Source organism: Phoxinus phoxinus, assembly GCF_949152265.1.
Source record: "Phoxinus phoxinus genome assembly, chromosome: 20".
In the NCBI taxonomy this organism is placed as follows: Eukaryota; Metazoa; Chordata; class Actinopteri; order Cypriniformes; family Leuciscidae; genus Phoxinus; species Phoxinus phoxinus.
In genome coordinates, this window is record NC_136895.1 from 31,557,241 (window position 1) to 31,578,862 (window position 21,622).

At 42.5% G+C, this 21,622-nt stretch overlaps 2 protein-coding genes across 2 annotated transcripts in view; one reads left to right on the plus strand and one right to left on the minus strand.

Annotated features, from left to right (window-relative positions):
- Positions 1 to 9,103, plus strand: part of LOC306988185 (uncharacterized protein) — a 9,339-nt gene extending 236 nt beyond the window's left edge. Inside the window, exons 2-5 of the mRNA XM_079592994.1 lie at positions 1,361 to 1,449; positions 3,218 to 3,305; positions 3,454 to 5,788; positions 8,965 to 9,103. Coding sequence (XP_079449120.1) covers positions 1,361 to 1,449; positions 3,218 to 3,305; positions 3,454 to 5,788; positions 8,965 to 9,064 — 2,612 coding nt within the window. The 3' untranslated portion in view covers positions 9,065 to 9,103. The remainder of the gene's footprint in view (positions 1 to 1,360; positions 1,450 to 3,217; positions 3,306 to 3,453; positions 5,789 to 8,964) is intronic.
- Positions 9,104 to 9,988: 885 nt separating this feature from the next.
- wdr77 (WD repeat domain 77) lies at positions 9,989 to 21,622 on the minus strand (the record flags this gene model as incomplete). Its single annotated transcript, XM_079592995.1, has 10 exons — positions 20,747 to 21,622; positions 20,152 to 20,337; positions 17,171 to 17,312; positions 17,045 to 17,094; positions 16,377 to 16,447; positions 16,096 to 16,150; positions 15,274 to 15,345; positions 15,062 to 15,170; positions 11,291 to 11,359; positions 9,989 to 10,124 (listed from the first exon to the last, which is right to left on the minus strand). Exons 1-10 carry the CDS (start codon positions 20,829 to 20,831, stop codon positions 9,989 to 9,991), a joined length of 975 nt encoding a protein of 324 aa, XP_079449121.1. The 5' UTR covers positions 20,832 to 21,622.

Genomic DNA, 21,622 nt, shown 5'->3' on the forward strand with positions numbered 1-21,622 from the left:
CGTACAGATGTATAGTCTTGTAGATCTGATATCAGTTTAAAGTGCTCTTCACGCGACCTCTGCACCTGTCAAGGAGCGCGCGCACGCTCGTGCACGCCAGGCGTTTTGCGCGATCGATCACAAAACACTTTCTTAAAGACACGAATAACATTTAATTTAAACAGCTCTGGGGTAGTTCGTGTTTTAAAAAAACGAAGTTAGTTGTCAACACACTGACAGAGAAACCCCTTTCATATATTCAGGTTTTTTTTCGGAAGTTTGTGACGTCCGATTACACTGACAGAATACACTGTTTTTTTAAACATATGCCATAGTACTACCATGTTATACACCACTATACTATGTTTTTGCTCATGTACCATAGTATTACCATGTTATACACCACTGTACGACCATGTTTTGCTCATATATGGTTCTACTTCTACCATGTTTTGGTTTTATACCATAGTATTACCATGTTATATATACCACAGTAGGCTACTACCATTTATTTGGGCATGTTACCATAGTACTACCATTTACGTACCATAGTGCTATACAGTAGTTTTGGATATGTACAATGGTAGTGTTTTTACTTACAAAAATTGTAGTAGGCTACCATTGTAATTTGGTAGTTTATGGAGTATCTTGTGAACACCACACCATAGTAGCACATGAATTTTTAGTACCAATGGTATATTTCAAGTAGGCTACCATAGTATTACTATCTTGTTATATTGTAACTAATATATGGAACACACCTTAGTTTATTTTATTTTAACGCACAAACTAATACATGTTTTTTTTATTAGATTATATAAAATGGCTCATTTGTCGCGGCACATATTTGTTTAAAAGATTAAGATTAGTTACACTAAAAACACAGAGACGTCTGCTGTCATAGCGCTGGTCAAACTTCCTGTTAGTAATGATTGACGACAGGACTGACTGATAAATCTCGGGTAATTGCGTCATTATCACTTTTAAAGTCGTTAAGGAACAAACACAGATAACCAAAAAATAGTTTACGAGATAGTGATCGTATTGCAGGAACACAAAGCTCTCGGGTTTGAATCCTGAACCGACTGACCCACAACTACTACTTTTTGGGACCTAAAATAAACTTAATATAAGAACCTCAAACAGGAAAGTGTTATTTACCAGTGTTTGTTTTGATTTATAACAATGATGAGGGTAAAAGTTAATATTGGCTTTTCAAGAATGCGTGTAATGTGACCTTTGACCTGCCATGTGAAGCCATGCACATAACCTACTAGTTCTGCTGTTTCGGTGGTCACATGGTCTTGGGCAGTGGCGTTGAACCACATGGCTGCTAGTTAAACCATATTAACCAGGTAAACAACATGTCTTTGTTTTTCAGATAACGTGGAGCTGGTGCTGGACTCGACTGCTATCCCGGAGTCTGGAACCGCCAAAGTGCGCTCGCGTCCCACCGTCAAACACTTCACGGTACGTCCCAAAAACAGGCCGATCACATGATCACTCTCTATCCTGGCAGTAAAGGGACACAGCATCAGGGAAGAGACAGAAAATAGTATTTTAAGAGTTTTTAGGGTCTCCAAAAGTACCATAGTATTACCATATTTTTTGGACATTTACTATAGTAACACCATGGGTTTCAATGTACTATATACAATAAAATAATGTTTTACTAGAGCAAATGTCCAAAAACAGGCTTAAAACCATTTCAAACTTTTGTAAATTATCTTTGTACCACAGTACTTTTCCTTTTAAGATAATTTTTAGAGTTGGGATCTCTCACAAAGTTGTATTACAATGATATTTTGACAGTATTATACCATGGGCTCCAATGTACTTGGTACAACCGTAAGCAAATTTGTAGTGTTGGGGTCACTTGCAAAATAGTATTATTGATAGTACTATGTTTCTGGGGCATTTACCATGGTAATGCAGTGTTCTTGCACATAGTACCATTTTCATGGTACCGTGGGATTATGGTGCTTTTGTAAAAGTACAATTGTAGTGGCATTTTTAAAATGGCTTTTAAGCACCATGCAAATTCTACGGTATATGCAAATGGTAATCAAATACACTGTGGGTTAATATCAATCACTGGCACACAATCTGAACATGTTTTGGTACATCACTGCTGTAGTCTTGTTGCGTTTAACGACTGAGATCGTCCTGTACACACATTACTAAAGACACACCTTCAGCTTCGGGCCAAACACACCCTTCAGCATATAAACACACTCTCTCTCTGACAGAAAGCACACACACAGCAGTTGTGTGTGTGTTTGTATCACCCTGGTGATGATGACCACAGCACCACGTTTAGATCGTGTCAGTAATTGTTCATCTGAGCGTGTTCGGACTCGAGCTGGTTCACTTTCTGAGATCAGGATCCTGATGATTCAGCGGTTCCGGCGGTTTCTTGTGCCGACGCCGGCCTACTTTTCCAAAGCTGCAGGTGCTGTTTTGAATACACACATTGTGTTTGTGTTCAGCAGACGTACACACACTGAACACGCCACTTATTGTGGCTCATACTTTCTGAACAAATCTCAAATATTAAGTATTAAAGTTCAGTCATGCATCGTCCTGCATTAATCATGCAAGTTGCTTTGAATGATTGATTTAAGGCCTTTTGGTTTGGTCTGGGTTTTTTGTTTTTGGGATTCTCCCATAAAGACAGCAAAGCCTGAAACACAAACATACACGTCGTCCCTTTTTTGCATGTCAATCAACTGAAAGGACAAGAATGAAAATTATGAAGGTGTCCATTATCCATTAAGAAAGATTATTAAGCTATTTCTGAATTACATTTTCAGATAGAGACCATGTTTTACAGAGTTTAGCTCTCAGTTTAGCAACCTGAACGTTCCCATGATCAACACAATCAATCACATTGTGGGGTGTTGGTGAGGAGTGTCCAAGAATCTGTCAGCTGATTTACAGAAACATATCTGGAACATTCTCTCACTCAGAGTGCGAGTGTGAAATCGGGATGGGTTTCTGAAATGTTTATACATAATAAAGAAAGAGTCAAATCAAGAGAAAGGATCCATGTCCTTGAACGTCATAAGCTCTCTGAATAGTTTATAGGAAACTGGTTGGTTTAGTGCCTAGAAATTCAAACTGTGACTCAGTGACTCCTACAATGAAAGGTGTGTTACTGCTGTAGACTCCCTTATCTTCTAACAGTCTCCTTCAGCCAGAATGTTGCTGACAAATGTTATGTTTCTTTAAATCCCAGTCCTCTGACAATGTGCAAGGCTTTGCAGTTCCAACTCCCAAGGTACCGATTCTACCGCCCTTCTATGAACCCAAGATAAACGGTACAGGTGAGATCACTACACTGAACTCAACAAACATGATGATCAGGAATAGATGACTTCTTGGATAACTTTATCAGTGAACACCTAGCAAGTAAATAATTTTCACAACATTCTTGAGGTGTTTTAATGAACCAATGAACTTGTCTTTTTATAGGAAGCACCACAAATCCCCCGAAAGCAAGACTGCTTTCTGTTCCCGACATAATCGAGGGAAACATACTTATACCTCCTCCACCCAGCTCCGCCCCTCCACCCCCGCCGCCCTCTACAGCTCCGCGTCCTCCATCTTTCATCCCTCCCCTACCACAGTACTTTGGTGAACTGGACCCTTCTGTAAAACATGCAAGTCTGCAACCCCCCCCAATGGCGCCCCCAAAACCTCCATCACTTACCGGGTCTGAGTACAGTTCAGATTTGGACATGGCCTCCCTCAAACCTCCTCCAATGGCTCCGCCAAAACCTCCATCTGACACATCCAGCTTCAGAGGTTCCCTCTCCAGCCTGAGGGATATCCCAGATATCCCAGATTGCCCTAAATTCACCCCACCGTCACCACCTGGAGGGAAAGCGCCACCTGTTCTTCCTAAATCTCCGAAAATGGTGCCTATAAAACCCGTCCGAATGTCCTCCATATCCAATCTAGATATCCAGTCCCAAACGCCAACGCCTCCTGTTGCTTCTAACCCAAGACCATCCAGCTTCAACCCCCAGAACACAGCCAAAATCTACAGCGTACAGAAGAGCGCATTACTTGGTGGACAGTTGGACAAGGAAAAGGTCCAGTCCATTTTACTGCTGGAGGATTCTTCTGGAAACTCAGTTGGAGTTGTCAATGGGAATAGCGGGAAAAATGATGGAGCTCTCCAACCAGTCCAATCAGTTGTGCCTCCAATTAAACCAGCCCGTCACAACAGCTCCGCCACTCAGCTACAGAATGACCAGCCAGACGTGACAAAAGCGCCAAGTCAACCTGCCACGGTCGAGGTCAAAGTAAATCCTGAGCCTGTCACGGTACAAAACATCCCCACTGAGGTTCCAACCCCCATTAAAGTCTCACCCCGATTAGAGAAGAAAATACCTGATGTTAGGCAGGTGATGGAGTCCCCTAGCAGGTCTCGCAGGAACAGCCCGGTCGTGAACCACCGACAGCTCAACACACAGGGAGTAGATGCCACAGTGAAGAAAGAGACCTCACCGTTCGCCCTGCTATTGGCTGCAAAGGAAAGAGATAAGCAGAGAAAAACTCTATACCAACAGAACAGCAACTCCACAGAGCCAAGCAACTCTGTGATCCAACCTAGTGTTGAAAAACCAAACTCCTTCACGGTCACTCCTCGAGACCCAACACCAGACAGTCCCAATGCACAATTAAAGTCCACTACAAACATGCAACCACTCACCAAAGCAGAGGTTACAAAAGTGTCCCACTCAAAGCCGGAGCTAAGCTCAACTCCTCAACAAAGCAGCCCAATGAACAGTGCCATTGGTGGGCTGGGTGTTCCTGTTAGAGATGTGGAAAGCGGAGAAAACTTGATCTTCATTCCGCCACCTCCAGAATTTGCCAACTACGACACGGAGGATGAACCTTCGGTTCCCCCACTAAGTCACCCCTTTGTAAAAACTGCCTCTAACCCTTCTAAAACCTTACCTTCTATTCCTACTCCGATCTTTAACTGCCCCCCGCCAAGTCACCCCGCTACTGCTGCCCCTGTGATAACTGCCTCTCAACCTTCTAAAACATTGCCTTCTACTCCTACTCCGATCTTTAACTGCCCCCCGCCAAGTCACCCCGCTCCTGCTGCCCCTGTGAAGACTGCCTCTCAACCTTTTAAAACCTTACCTTCTACTCCTACTCCGATCTTTAACTGCCCCCCGCCAAGTCACCCCGCTCCTGCTGCCCCTGTTAAAACTGCCTCTCAACCTTTTAAAACCTTACCTTCTACTCCTACTCCGATCTTTAACTGCCCCCCGCCAAGTCACCCCGCTCCTGGTGCCCCTGTTAAAACGGCTCCTACACCAAGTTACTCTGCTCCTCCTGCTCCTCCTACTCCACCTGCCAAACCCTCCCCACCTGCTACACCTCCCCCTGTATCCAATGGCCCCCGCATATCCCCCAAACCTAAACCTCCCACCTGCCCTCCTAAAGCCCCAGGCCCTCCACCAAACCTCCAGCTCCAATCCAAACCAGTTCAAACCAAAGCCACACCCCCTGCACAGGGACCTCCATCCGTCTCCGCCAGCCAGGCAACACTTCTCAGTATCTTGCAGAAGAAGATGCTGGAGATGGACCCCAAGTTCTCCGCTGCCAAGGAGGTGGAGTCTAACGGAGACGAGTGGAACTCTCCGCTGTCTGATGACGAGGCCACGTCCTATCCTTCGAAAACCCGAAGTGCAACCCTGCCAGTGCAACCTCGTGGACTGGACCTGAAGGAGCTGGAGAGCAAAGCCACCAAAAAAGCTCATGCCACTTCAGCTAAATCCCAGAACAGGTAAACTGAACAAGCTAAAGTCAAAGTTGCATCCCATTATACTTCTGTAATGACATCTTTTTCAAGTGAAACGTGACCTTAAAGGGTCAGCTGATGTAGAATCGTACCTGCAGCCAATCACACGCTCCGAAAGCACGCTTCTACCTCACACTCTCTGACGTTTCCTCAACTTTGCTTTTTAACCCGAATTTTTATTTATTTATAATTAAATAAGTGATGTGCAGCCACATCTCAGTGTTTTGGCGTCTCATGGCCCTTTAAGAGAGGGAAATATGTCTCAATGAGACCGGTGTTTGAGAAATAAGAGGGATAATGATGCCTGTTTCCACTGCAGTGTAATAAGAGAGAAAGGTTTAAATGATAAACATGATATAAAGTGTCAGTTGGAGGCGGAAACAGGCTTCCCTAGGAGATTCCTGTCAGATTATGTGCAGAAAGATTACGCAACGCATTTCTTTGGAATAATTAATAATGGTTCAGTCGTCACGGTTCACACCTCCCCGATAACACATAGCTGAGATGTTTAATAGATGTGTGTTTTCACCTGGAAGATAAAATATTCTCTGTGATACTAGAGAAACATTCAACAGCTGCTTCAATGACATTCATGTTTTTGTATGCTTAACACACACACTTACTGGCTGTACTCAATTCAGCTGATAGCCACAAATCTTTTGTAATATTGAGAAATCACTGGTTTAGTTACTTGAGGTTCAAATACTTGGGGAAAAAAATGCATAAAATCTCTTCTCCATGTTAATCTGTCTTTAGTGTGTAATGTTGCTGTGTGATCATGAAAAAGCTCTTCTTCTCTACATCAGTGTCAGTGTTTCTAAATTCCTGAAACGCCTCCATTGTAGTCTTGAGTTTCTTCAGAGAACGAACACGTCACAAAATTCCTCATAATAATTAATGTGCAGAATAAAGGGGCGGGGCCTGGTTGAGTTAGTTCGTAGTGTGTTAAACTGGCGGTTATGGTAAGGGGCGGGGCATTTCCCAAACACACTCGAAGTGCTCGACCAATAACAACACACTGCTCCAGCCGACCAATCAGAGCACAGTGTGCTTTTCAGAAGGAGGGGCTTCATAGAGACAGGAAGTAAACAGAGTGTTACTGACAGACTGGGAAGAGAGGAGCCGCAACAACATTCAAAATAATACATTCAACAAGGAAAATAATCAACATTCAAGCAGGAGAACCTGTTCTAGTAGAGACTTTGGTTCTATTTAAAGCGGTGGTAAAATGCTCTTTTCACAAGATGTAAAATAAGACTCTGATGTCCCCAGAGTGTGTGTGTGAAGTTTTAGCTCAAATTACCCCACAGATATTTATATATTGCATGTTAAAATGTTACATTTTTTAGGGTGAGCAAAAACGCACCGTTTTAGTGTCTGTCCCTTTAAATGCAAATGAGCTGGTGCTCCCGGCAGAGGGGGCGGAGCTACAAGAGCTCTTGTCCTTTTACCACACACACACACACTGAAAATGTAAAAAACGTTTAGCCTTTTATGTTCAAACCGGAGTCAGACAATGATGGAGAGACTCGAGAAGAAGTGACAACATGTAGAAGAACAGGACATTTCTGAATGGTTAGTTGATGAATTTACGTAGATTATGTGTAGTTATATTCTAGTCATTGATTAGCATATTCGGTAATGATAATCTATAAATCACGTTCCGGGGGGCGGGGTTTATGTAAATTTTAGGGTTGGTGATGTCACTAACCTGGGAGGAATGTTGTGTAGTTCCTATCAGCCGTAAAGGCCTCATACTCGAACTCACGCCATAGCTACGTCGTAGGCTGTGTGTAGCGCGCGTACCCTGACGTGCACCTCTCCAAAAATGTAACAGCGTGTCAATTCTACGCGGACGCAAGCGCTGTGATTGGTCTGCTAGTACCCCTCCCTCGGGTTTCACACGCTCCCTCTGCATGTGTATTTGCGCGTCAACGACGCAGAAGTATAAACGAAAACCAACGCGTTGCCTACAGCGCAGAGGCTCCGGCGTAGGTCCGACGCAGAAGTATAAATCAGCCGCTAGCCTGGCTCCGCCCTCCTACGTACTTCCGCTCAATTTTCATTTTCCTTCCGTACTAGGTCTGGGAGTGTGGTGTATTCTTGGGTTTTCTCCGGTTAATTTCTTACCGGTTCAATCAGCGAACAGAGGGAGTGTCTGAGAACGATAGTGTTGATGTCGTGCACTAGTTTGAGTCGTCATACGTCACGACCAAACGTTAGCGATTAGTTATGGCAGATCCAATAGTTTTATACTTCAACAGAGTGAGGTGCAAGGATGTTAACGCTTGTCAATGGAGAGCGGGCAGACTCTTATACCCCTTTTCCACCAGCAAGAACCAGGTGCTGGTTCAGAGCTATTGCCGGTTCGGAGTTGGTTCTACTGACGGGTCTTCTAAGAACCGGTTTGTCTCTCCACAGGCTAGAGAGCCACAACAGAGCCAGATCTTACGTCACTGTATACATCTCATGTTGCCCAGCAACGCTAGCGCGGCAGCGCCAAACACAAACACACCAGGCTTGTTCGAGATGGTCCGGCTTCTCGCAGACCGATCGCCGCATGACATCAAAGCACTGCGACAGCGATCCAAAAGCACAAGGAGTCGTATCTCTCCACACACTCCCGGAGCTCTGATCGGTCCGCGCCGCGCCGATGCATCTCCAACAAGCCTTACATCAACAATGGCGGTCGTTGCGTTACTATTGATGCTCATGGCTTTGCGAACCTACATCGGCATCCAAACACGGCGAATCCAACGCGTTCGTGCAGCTCGCCGTAACTTGCATACGGAGATTACAATCGAGCAGCTATTAGCTCGATTAGCTGCTATTAGCTCGATTAGCTGCTATTAGCTCGATTAGCTGCTATTTAAAAAATGGCGGTCACAAGTTTCTGTTCGTCTTGTTGGTCACGGTAACCCCGCCCCCAGCCCCTGACGCAAGCGGTTCTTACTCTAGCCCAGCAATGTGCTACTTAAGAACCACTTTTACTGGTTCGGAGCTGGTGCTTTGCTGGTCGAAAAACAAAGAACCGATTTGCAACTAGTCTCTGGCTCCGAACCAGCACCAGCTCTGCCTTGTGGAAAAGGGGTATTATATACTATTATGTGTTTTCATGAGACGTTAACTGAAGAATAACAGCACTTTTCTTTGTCCTTCAGTAACGGATCATCAAGCAAACCGCAGCATGGAATGACATTCACCGTGAGACCGGGAACCAAACAGCCAATCACACCCGTGATCAAAGACGGCTCGCCCTGACCCGAGAGCGTTCTCCGCGCGAGTCACTCCAGAGACAACACCTGACCGTCACGGCTGAAGTATTACGGTCTACGGTTGACCACAGCTGCTAACATCACTCCTGTACATGAACTACACACACTCACAATATTTGACATTTTAATGTCAGAACTTTTACTCACTGAAATCATTTACTCCGCTCCTGATCGGTTGGTTTCGTCAGGTTCGTTGGACGTTTCTGTTCATGCTAAGAAACGTCTTCAGTCATTACTGTACACACTTCCTCTACAGCTCTCGGTCTGAGCTTCTTCCAGTGGTGCTGGACTCTTTTTTGCAGGTCAAAATGATGTATTTTATATGAACTAAGGTATAAAATAAGCCTTAAAATGTAGATGTAAATGCTATAGTTACTGATGGCTTTTCTCAACGAAGAAACATGCGTTTGCTGCTTTTCATGGTTATTATTTCGAATCTGAAGCAAGAATCAAAGACTTTTGTATAAATATATACCGGATAAAAAGCTTGTGCGTAAATAAGAATTTTTTGGGGAAATCTCACGTCTTTAAAGGTCGAAATTGTGTGATATAGGTCAATAGTTGTGCTTTATTAATCTATGAAATTATTTCTACGATTTGTGAGATTGTTATTTTGTACATTTAACAGTTTGTTACGTCTGAAGGGAACAATATAACCGCAATATCCTGGAATAAAAAACATGCGAGAGCAAAAATAGACAGATGACTGAAACCTTTATTGAACAGTGATTTTTTCTCAGATCTGAAGGAATGAAATGTTTGTTTGCTCAAATATGAGATGAAAACAGCATAATCAAAACAATCAGCATAAACGCCCATTTCTGTTAATAAAAAAGACATTTTTTCTGCTTACACACACTTGAAACTCATGAGTGTATTTGATGGAGGGCGTGTGGTTTCCCATGATGCTCTAGGGCGCAGGTGTGTGTGGGCTCACGCTGTGGTGCAGCACCTGATGGTCCCAGCCCACGCTGGTCAACACACTCGAGCCGCCCGGGACCCAACACACACCGCGCACGAAGTCCTGGTGCCGCCGGTCCCTGAAACTGAACACACACACCATGAACACACTTCTCCATGGACAACGCTTCACACACACACGGTTTTATATGGATGTGCATATCATGACATGGAGATCATGTGAACAATGATGTTCTTTGAAATGCCTAGAAGTATATGAAGACAAATTTTAATTGTTCAAACTACATTTAATCAATAATATTACATTTACTATTAAAAATGTATATATATATGTATATGTGTGTGTGTATATATAATTAAACAAATATATATATATATATACACACACACAAATTTAAATTCAAATCAAAGTAAAAATACAAAATAAATATATGTAAATTTAAATTATTGTATATTTTCTTACTACATTGAATCAATTTAATTTTATATATATATAAATATTTAAATATATACGGTACTAAAATAATTGTATATATATATATATATATATATATATATATAAAAAGTAAATAAAATAGATATTTTATATTTCATATGTAATATATATATATATATATATATATATATATATATGTATTTATTGTATATAATAATATTTAAGTAATATAATAAATATAAATTTATATTAATATGTACATTTTTATTATTATTATCTAACTGTATATATATACATACATATATAAACGATGATAAATATGTACATTTATATGTAATATATAAATAAATAAGTACATTTTAATTATTGTACGTTATTTTCTTACTACATTTAATACATTTATATTCATTTATAAAATATCAATATTTAAATATATACTTATATATTTTATTTTTATGTATATATATTATTAATATATTTTTATATTTAATATGTAATATACATGTATATATATATATAGTATATCTAATAATATTTAAGTAATGTGATAAATATAAATTGATATTAATTTATAATTAACCCTAACCCTCGCCCAGTTAAAACACCACATGTTGACCTTTAGTGCTTTACATCATTTGCACACAAAACCATGCATCACATGACACCACAATCAGCCACAAAAAAACAGCCAGTCAATGTTTCAAAGCCGTTTGAAATATGTATTTAAATATTTAAAGCACAAAAGTTGCTTAAGGAATGTCAGTTTCATGTATTTTCGAGCAGTGTGTATTCCCTGTCCTCTCATTGGCCGATCCAGGACAGCCAATGAGGAGAGAGGTGTGTGTCAATACTCACATTTCTCTGAGTTCTGCAGTAACCACGGCAACGGAGCAATCGTCACTGACAGAGGCCAGGAGAGGAGCACTGCAAACACAGCCCATAATAATCATCAGTGTGACGCATTAACATTGTTGTATTTAAGGACTGGTATTTGTGTGAGTGTTATGTTCTGGACAATATTAAAATGTGTCATTGGAATTATTTATTTTATTTGTACTATTTATATTATTTAACTATTTATTATAGTTGGCTTTTATTTATTTCAAGCATTTGCACTTGTTTAATTTAAATTAATTTAAAGTATTAAAGACAAACCATAATTGTTTTGGAAACAATTGATGGATTTATAGCGTTTTGAAAAAAAAAAGGATTTATAGCGTTTTGAAAAATAAATAAAAAACTTTGAATTTATCATCAACAATATTGTTGTTTGATTTAATAATCATTGTTCAACATGTTCAGACTGAGCCACACAACCATTTTAACAGGATAAATTGAATATTCACTAAATGTGTGGGTCTAGGTAAAAAATGTCATTTTCCTGAAAACTATTGAAATGGATTTATAGCGTTTTGGAAAAGAGCTCCTCATGTATTAAACATAATTCTACAACTACTACTAATAATAATAATAAGTGCATAGAAGGTTGCTTATTTTTAAGCAATATTTCTCAATATTTGCGTTTTACAGCATGTAGCCTTCAATGTATTATTTACTTATGATTACTGTCATAAATAATAAAGTAATTGAATTGAATTAATTCAATAAAATAGAAAAATAGTTCCAACAGATTTTGAACTAATGTGAACGGTAGCTACTGTAGAGTTGAGCATATTAACATGCGGGTCTATGGGACTGAGTCTCTTCTGCCGCCGCTCTAGTGGCCAGTGGAGGAACTGCAGTGTGATCTCTAGTGGCCAGTGGAGGAACTGCAGTGTGATCTCTCTAGTGGCCAGTGGAGGAACTGCAGTGTGATCTCTAGTGGCCAGTGGAGGAACTGCAGTGTGATCTCTCTAGTGGCCAGTGGAGGAACTGCAGTGTAATCTCTCTAGTGGCCAGTGGAGGAACTGCAGTGTGATCTCTAGTGGCCAGTGGAGGAACTGCAGTGTGATCTCTCTAGTGGCCAGTGGAGGAACTGCAGTGTAATCTCTAGTGGCCAGTGGAGGAACTGCAGTGTGATCTCTAGTGGCCAGTGGAGGAACTGCAGTGTAATCTCTAGTGGCCAGTGGAGGAACTGCAGTGTGATCTCTAGTGGCCAGTGGAGGAACTGCAGTGTGATCTCTCTAGTGGCCAGTGGAGGAACTGCAGTGTGATCTCTAGTGGCCAGTGGAGGAACTGCAGTGTGATCTCTCTAGTGGCCAGTGGAGGAACTGCAGTGTGATCTCTCTAGTGGCCAGTGGAGGAACTGCAGTGTGATCTCTCTAGTGGCCAGTGGAGGAACTGCAGTGTGATCTCTAGTGGCCAGTGGAGGAACTGCAGTGTAATCTCTCTAGTGGCCAGTGGAGGAACTGCAGTGTGATCTCTCTAGTGGCCAGTGGAGGAACTGCAGTGTAATCTCTCTAGTGGCCAGTGGAGGAACTGCAGTGTAATCTCTCTAGTGGCCAGTGGAGGAACTGCAGTGTGATCTCTAGTGGCCAGTGGAGGAACTGCAGTGTAATCTCTCTAGTGGCCAGTGGAGGAACTGCAGTGTGATCTCTCTAGTGGCCAGTGGAGGAACTGCAGTGTGATCTCTCTAGTGGCCAGTGGAGGAACTGCAGTGTGATCTCTAGTGGCCAGTGGAGGAACTGCAGTGTAATCTCTCTAGTGGCCAGTGGAGGAACTGCAGTGTGATCTCTAGTGGCCAGTGGAGGAACTGCAGTGTAATCTCTCTAGTGGCCAGTGGAGGAACTGCAGTGTGATCTCTCTAGTGGCCAGTGGAGGAACTGCAGTGTGATCTCTAGTGGCCAGTGGAGGAACTGCAGTGTAATCTCTCTAGTGGCCAGTGGAGGAACTGCAGTGTGATCTCTCTAGTGGCCAGTGGAGGAACTGCAGTGTGATCTCTCTAGTGGCCAGTGGAGGAACTGCAGTGTAATCTCTAGTGGCCAGTGGAGGAACTGCAGTGTGATCTCTCTAGTGGCCAGTGGAGGAACTGCAGTGTGATCTCTAGTGGCCAGTGGAGGAACTGCAGTGTGATCTCTCTAGTGGCCAGTGGAGGAACTGCAGTGTGATCTCTCTAGTGGCCAGTGGAGGAACTGCAGTGTGATCTCTAGTGGCCAGTGGAGGAACTGCAGTGTGATCTCTAGTGGCCAGTGGAGGAACTGCAGTGTGATCTCTCTAGTGGCCAGTGGAGGAACTGCAGTGTGATCTCTCTAGTGGCCAGTGGAGGAACTGCAGTGTGATCTCTAGTGGCCAGTGGAGGAACTGCAGTGTAATCTCTCTAGTGGCCAGTGGAGGAACTGCAGTGTGATCTCTCTAGTGGCCAGTGGAGGAACTGCAGTGTGATCTCTCTAGTGGCCAGTGGAGGAACTGCAGTGTAATCTCTAGTGGCCAGTGGAGGAACTGCAGTGTGATCTCTAGTGGCCAGTGGAGGAACTGCAGTGTGATCTCTCTAGTGGCCAGTGGAGGAACTGCAGTGTGATCTCTAGTGGCCAGTGGAGGAACTGCAGTGTGATCTCTCTAGTGGCCAGTGGAGGAACTGCAGTGTAATCTCTAGTGGCCAGTGGAGGAACTGCAGTGTGATCTCTCTAGTGGCCAGTGGAGGAACTGCAGTGTGATCTCTCTAGTGGCCAGTGGAGGAACTGCAGTGTGATCTCTCTAGTGGCCAGTGGAGGAACTGCAGTGTAATCTCTCTGGTGGCCAGTGGAGGAACTGCAGTGTGATCTCTAGTGGCCAGTGGAGGAACTGCAGTGTGATCTCTCTAGTGGCCAGTGGAGGAACTGCAGTGTGATCTCTAGTGGCCAGTGGAGGAACTGCAGTGTGATCTCTCTAGTGGCCAGTGGAGGAACTGCAGTGTGATCTCTCTAGTGGCCAGTGGAGGAACTGCAGTGTGATCTCTCTAGTGGCCAGTGGAGGAACTGCAGTGTGATCTCTAGTGGCCAGTGGAGGAACTGCAGTGTGATCTCTAGTGGCCAGTGGAGGAACTGCAGTGTGATCTCTCTAGTGGCCAGTGGAGGAACTGCAGTGTGATCTCTCTAGTGGCCAGTGGAGGAACTGCAGTGTGATCTCTCTAGTGGCCAGTGGAGGAACTGCAGTGTGATCTCTCTAGTGGCCAGTGGAGGAACTGCAGTGTGATCTCTCTAGTGGCCAGTGGAGGAACTGCAGTGTGATCTCTCTAGTGGCCAGTGGAGGAACTGCAGTGTGATCTCTCTAGTGGCCAGTGGAGGAACTGCAGTGTGATCTCTAGTGGCCAGTGGAGGAACTGCAGTGTAATCTCTCTAGTGGCCAGTGGAGGAACTGCAGTGTGATCTCTAGTGGCCAGTGGAGGAACTGCAGTGTGATCTCTAGTGGCCAGTGGAGGAACTGCAGTGTAATCTCTCTAGTGGCCAGTGGAGGAACTGCAGTGTAATCTCTCTAGTGGCCAGTGGAGGAACTGCAGTGTGATCTCTAGTGGCCAGTGGAGGAACTGCAGTGTAATCTCTCTAGTGGCCAGTGGAGGAACTGCAGTGTGATCTCTCAGCGCGGACTCATAATAAGGGGTTTATTTGATCTTATTGGAACCGAAATTAGGAATGGATAAGAATCAGAATGGCTAAAATTGAAACGCTGCTTCGTGTTGTTTCGAGAGAGCGGTTGTGTGTTGAGACGCACCTGTCCGAGGAGAAGCTCAGTCCCGAGACCCTGCGAGTGTGTGTGTGTGCCGTCCGTACACCGTCTGACGACTGCAGATCCCTCAGAGTCACACGGCCCAGTTCATCACCTGAGAACACACACATCAGTCAGCCGCACGGCATCATGGGACAGCGCAGGGCATGCTGGGAGATCATGGGACAGCGCAGGGCATGCTGGGAAGTGAAGCGTACCGTATGCGATGCTGCTGCTCTGATGCGGGTGCCAGGAGACGGCGGTGGGACTGCAGCTCGGAGACACCACATCTACAACACACAGGAAGATGTGAGTGTGTGTGTGTGTGTGTTCAGGTGTGTGTGTGTGTGTGTGTGTTCTGATGCGGGTGCCAGGAGACGGCGGTGGGACTGCAGCTCGGAGACACCACATCTACAACACACAGGAAGATGTGAGTGTGTGTGTGTGTGTGTGTGTGTGTGTTCAGGTGTGTGTGTGTGTGTGTGTGTTCAGGCGTGTGTGTGTGTGTGTGTTCAGGTGTGTGTGTGTTCAGGTGTGTGTGTGTGTGTGTGTGTGTTCAGGTGTGTGTGTGTGTGTGTGTGTTCAGGTGTGTGTGTGTGTGTTCAGGTGTGTGTGTGTGTTCAGGTGTGTGTGTGTGTGTGTTCAGGTGTGTGTGTTCAGGTGTGTGTGTTCAGGTGTGTGTGTGTGTGTAGGTGTGTGTGTGTGTTCAGGTGTGAGTGTGTTCAGGTGTGAGTGTGTTCAGGTGTGAGTGTGTTCAGGTGTGAGTGTGTTCAGGTGTACGTGTGTTCAGGTGTGAGTGTGTGTGTGTTCAGGTGTGAGTGTGTGTGTGTGTGTTTATTCAGGTGTGTGTGTGTGTGTGTGTGTGTGTTCAGGTGTGTGTGTGTGTGCGTTTGTGTGTTCAGGTGTGAGTGTGTTCAGGTGTGAGTGTGTGTGTGTTCAGGTGTGCGTGTGTGTGTTTATTCAGGTGTGTGTGTGTGTGTGTTCAGGTGTGTGTGTGTGTTTATTCAGGTGTGTGTGTGTGTGTTCAGGTGTGTGTTTACCTAGGCGAGAGGCGGGTTTGTCTTTCCGTCGGTCCCACAACAGCAGTCGTCCGTCCTGCAGGAGAGTGTGAGACAGTTACACACACAGTGCGAGTGTGTGTGTGTGAGTGTTTCTGTGTCTGTGTCTGTGTCTGTGTCTGTGTGTGTGTGTGTGTGTGTGTGTGTGTGTGTGTGTGTGTGTCTGTGTCTGTGTCTGTGTCTGTGTCTGTGTGTGTGTGTGTGTGTGTGTGTGTGTGTGTGTGTGTGTGTGTGTGTGTGTGTGTGTGTGTGTCGACACTGACCTGAGCACACGACAGGAAGAGAGACTCATCTGCAGGAGAACACGACACACAGCTGACCGGCATAGAGTGAGCTGACACACACACACACACACACACACGAGAGACTTTTATTGTCATTCATAACAAAACATTTTATATTTATATATCAATAAAAAGACAAATATTCATGCAAATTTTCCATTAATACAATTTATAAAAAATACTCCCAAATTATTCTTTTTTTTAATAAATCACATATGCATATTATTAATTATATGAAAATTATTATATATTTTTCAAATATATGAGAAAACTATAAGAATATAATTATTTACATATACTTAATAAATAATATATATTCTAAATTAACCACATATAAATAAAACATATGCATATTCATCTACGAAACTGCCGACGTATGAAAATGATTCTTATTGACTTTTATAAGCGGAAGTTTTGGTTATTTCAATATTTTCTCCAACATGAGTTCATAAAGCAAACCATCATCATCACTACATGTGATTCGGTGCATCTATTCTTATAAATAAAAAGCCACATATATTATCTTTTTGTATGTATTATTATTGTTACATATTACTAATATACTATTATTACTATTCAACAGCCTAATGTAATATAAAGAGCAGTGCTGTAATAAAGACACGTGACATCACTTCCTGTTTGCTCACCGGTATACGAGCTGATGACGCTCTCCTGGCTCAGATCCCACACTTTGATCCTGAAACCAGAGACGGGGAGAGTGAGTGATTGACAGTTGTCATGACGACAGTCCATGAGCACACACACACACTCACTTGCAGTCGGCGCCGCAGCTGACGGCGTGTCTCGCGCCCACACACACACTCACACCCGTCACCACATCATCATGCTCGTGCGCACTGAAGCGGTTCACCAGCAAACGCTCGTCCTCCGCCAGCTCCCACAGCTCCACCGACCCTGCACACACACACACACACACACACACACACACACACGCACACGCACACGCACACACGCACGCACGCACGCACGCACACACACGCGCGCACGCGCACACACGCGCACACACGCACACACACACACACACACGCACACACACGCACACACACACACACACACACACAGCATGATTTAGGGGTCAAAGAGCACAATATTACTATGGTAGGATCTTTAAAAATGCAATATTATTGACCAAAGTAAATATCAATACCATGGTAAAAGTCTGATAAACATGAAACATGTCAAAAAACACAACACTATATGGTTAATCTCTACAGAAAACAACAACATTATTGTTAAACACATCTAACAAGTCCACAAACTAAGATAAAACACTAGGATATGTTACAATGAACTTAATACGATCACGGTAAATCTGCGTTATAGAGCAAATCGGTCTAATGAATGATTCAACGACTCACTCATAAAGAGTCATTTGCTTTGTCCCTGAATGAATCAGCCATTTTGAAAAAAAAATCGTTTGACTGAATGATTCAATAACTCACTTGGTAGGACAATGGTCAATAATTGTATTGCTTAAAGGTGGGGTGTGTGATTTGCAAAACGGCCGGTAGATTTTGAAAATACACAACTCAAATGGTCCTACCTTCTTTCCTTTGACTCCACCCATTCAAAGAACATGGACCAATCAATGGTGCGACCGATTGATTGACGCACTTACTGTCCAATGATTCTAGGTGGTCTTGGAAATGATTGGCTGGTGTTTTTCGAGTCCTGCCTGCTCCACAGATGATTAAATTGCTTCATTTTTATTTCAGTGCTTCTAACTCAGTGGCTGTAAGTGGGTTAGGAATAGGATTTTAAGTGATTTTGAAAAAATGGCCAAAAAAGAGAATTGCATACCCCACCTTTAACATTTTTATTTAATTGTAAGCTAAATATGCAATATTTCAAATATCTCTCTCAACTCTCTCTCAAATATAATGATAATGATATATATATATATAACATTTTTTTAGTTATTTGTTTTATTTTATGATATAATTTATATCACAAAACTGTTTTGCGCATGTGCTACCGCTCTCGCGCGCTATTTCAGTCACAATACAGACAGCAGACGACAACAAGCAAACCATGAGTCTCATAAAGCTAAATATTACTGAGGGAAAACTTATGACACTTGCAAATGATGCAGGAAAAGCTGCAATCTGGAAGCATTATGATCTTGTCGTTTCAACCAGTAAGGAGCCCAGTGGTTACGTGCCGTGTAGAGCTTGGCGTATGACAGCAAAAAGACACGTACATCTTCAAGTCTCTCACTGCTGTGCTGATAGGGCCGCTGCGCCTACATGTGTTCGTTTTAAAGGGCACCTATTATGGAATTTTGAAATGTACCTTTCATGTAGTGTGTAACATAGATCTAAGTGAACAAAAACATCCTGCAAAGTTTGAAATATGAAAGTGCACCGTATATAAAGTTATTGTCTTTCAAAAGTGAGAGTCGACTCGGAGTCATTTTTATGAATCGTTAGAAGACCGAAGCTTTTTCTCTGACTAGATGACGTCAACTTGTCAAGTTATTTGAATACGATACGCCCACTTATTGCGCTCCAAGGCCAGTGAAAACTTGAAAATATCATGGCGACGAGACGCTGTGTTCTGAAGTGCGACTCAAAAGCAAACTTTTTTCATCTGCCCAAGGAGGAGCATTTGAAGACTAAGTGGCTACAATTCATATATACAACTATACCACAGAAGTATAGTCCGAGCCTTGTGCTTTGTTCCGCCATTTTGAAGACGATTGCTTTACCAACTTAAATGCAATCAAACTTGGATTCGTGAGCCGGCTGATATTGAAGGAAGGTTCAGTTCCAAGTGTATTTGCATCAGCTTCCTCCTCCGTATCACAACCTGCAAGTGTTATTAATAATTGTTGCTTTTATGTTTTATGTAGCATGCTTATTAATTATTATTTTGTTTGTTGTGTAAGCACCGTTTAGCTTCTAGGTCTTCAATGACAATTGTATTGAGATATGTGAAGTGTTTGTCGTTGTTTTCGGAGTTGTCTTAAAGAATAGAGTAATACCTCGTAGTAACGTAACGGCATTTTTTTTGTTGTAAAAACGTTATGTTTATGCATCGGGCTAATGCAAACAAAGACTGATTGTGCTTTTACAATATGAACTCTGGGATATGCTCGCTAACATAACATTAAATTCTTTATCTTATTTTTAGTTTTTTAATACAAACTAGTGGACTATAATAATTATTATAACACGATTTAATTGATAAAAGCATCATTGTACTCCGTGTTAAACAATAAGTATATCTCTGTAAACACTGCTGGGTCATCTGACCAATCGCAGATTAGCGTCGCGCAAAGGAGGGGTTTGAAAAACGAGTCGTTGAACGAATCATTTGGGAGTCGGTGAGCAAATCAGGTAAAAATAAATGCATATTATACGAAAACAAAAGTGTTTTTTGTCATTGCATGCATGTAAAACTGTTGTTGGGGACTCCCTAAACAACATTAGGAACATTTTAAATGTCATAATAGGTGCGCTTTAATATGTCAAGCAATCATTAAATACAACATAGCATATTGCAAAAATGGTATTTGCTGTGAGAAACAGAATGGACCTCAGGCTCGGGTCGGGTTCGGGCTTAATATGTAAATGTAATTGTCGGGTCGAGTTTAATGATCGGGGGTTCGGGCTTCAGTTTAAAGCCCATGCAGACCTCTAGTGTGTGTGTGTGTGTGTGTTATCTCAGAATAAACCCCTTCAGGAGTGGGTGTGTGTGATCTTAGAATACAGTGAGTTAGTGTGTGTTTTACCCGCGTCTGACGCCAGGAGCAGCGCGCGCTCCGAGATCCACCTAGCGTCCGTGACCCCGGCGTCAGTCTGAACGCCCGCCTTGCAGTAGCCCTCGCTGGGGGCCAGTTTGGGGTCCGTGTACACCCACACCGAGCCCTGCCAGCTGCGCCCCGACAGACTGGAGGCGCCCAGCAGCAGAGACCCGTCTGACACACAACAACAACAACAACAACAACATCATCAATGTCAACAACAACAACAACAACAACATCATCATCAACAACAACAATCTCGTCAACAACAACGTCAAAATATATAATATATAAATTTTACTGCTCATGTAGGAATTTTTTTGGGTATAATATGTAGTGTACTGCACCCTCTAGTAAAAAAATATATTATATGTCTGAATAACTTTTAGTTTAACTGCAAGTGAGACATTTATTGCAGCAAAATAAAATAATCAGCGTTGCAGTTCAGTAAAAATAAAAGTAATTAAGAATAAATGTATATATTTGTATTATATTGCACATTTATATTATAATTCCTATATGTAATGCATCTGATGCACATGAGTTTATTGATCAGAGTAAGAGATGCTAGTTCTAATCTGACCTTTCCTGTAATCCACCGCGTCCAGGTGTCTCTCCATACACGCCGGGGCGTTCACAGGGATATTCCAGCAGTTATCCTTAATCATTATGATCTCGAGTTATTATCAATATCAATATCACACTGAACAACACATGCAAACTCCCGCAATGAATGAAAAAGACACGCGCGTGTGCAGCACTTCCGCTTCCAGCGCCGGACACTTCAAAATAAAGGCTGATATCATGAAACGAACTTCAAAATAAGAGCCGTTTGTCTCTCATTGAAAATAATTATAATAATAATATAATATACATTATTATTATAAATAATCATTATAATATAAATATCCTGCATAAATTATATAGGTAATTATGCTTATGATAAAATATAAAGCAACATAAAATATCACATTTATTTATCAATACTCGCATCTTTCTCCTCTAGGTGTCGCGCTAGCGCCAGTTTTACACTTTAAGACATTTATCAATGAGATGCGAGGAAAATACTTATTTTTACTGATTTGCGTTCAATCGCAAAACTTTTGAGAAACCTGGTGATGAAAATAATAAGAGATGGGTGAAAAAAAATATTTCAGTGTTTTTGCGAGAACTCAAACGCTTTGAAATATAATTTTCCTTAAACCCAAATTATTCCAATGATTGCAGTTCATTTCACAGCATATCAGACACTATGTCAATATAATAAACTGTCATATTACGCATTGGCTTACTAAATAAATCTGTGATAAATGTGCTGTTCAAAGTCCTTCATGGGTTTCAACAAGTTTTAAGTCAATAAATCATCATAAACACTTGAATATAAATATTTAATTATAAAACACAGCAAGTCATTGTGCATCTCTAAATACAAGCATTCCAGCGGCGTTTAAGTCCACAT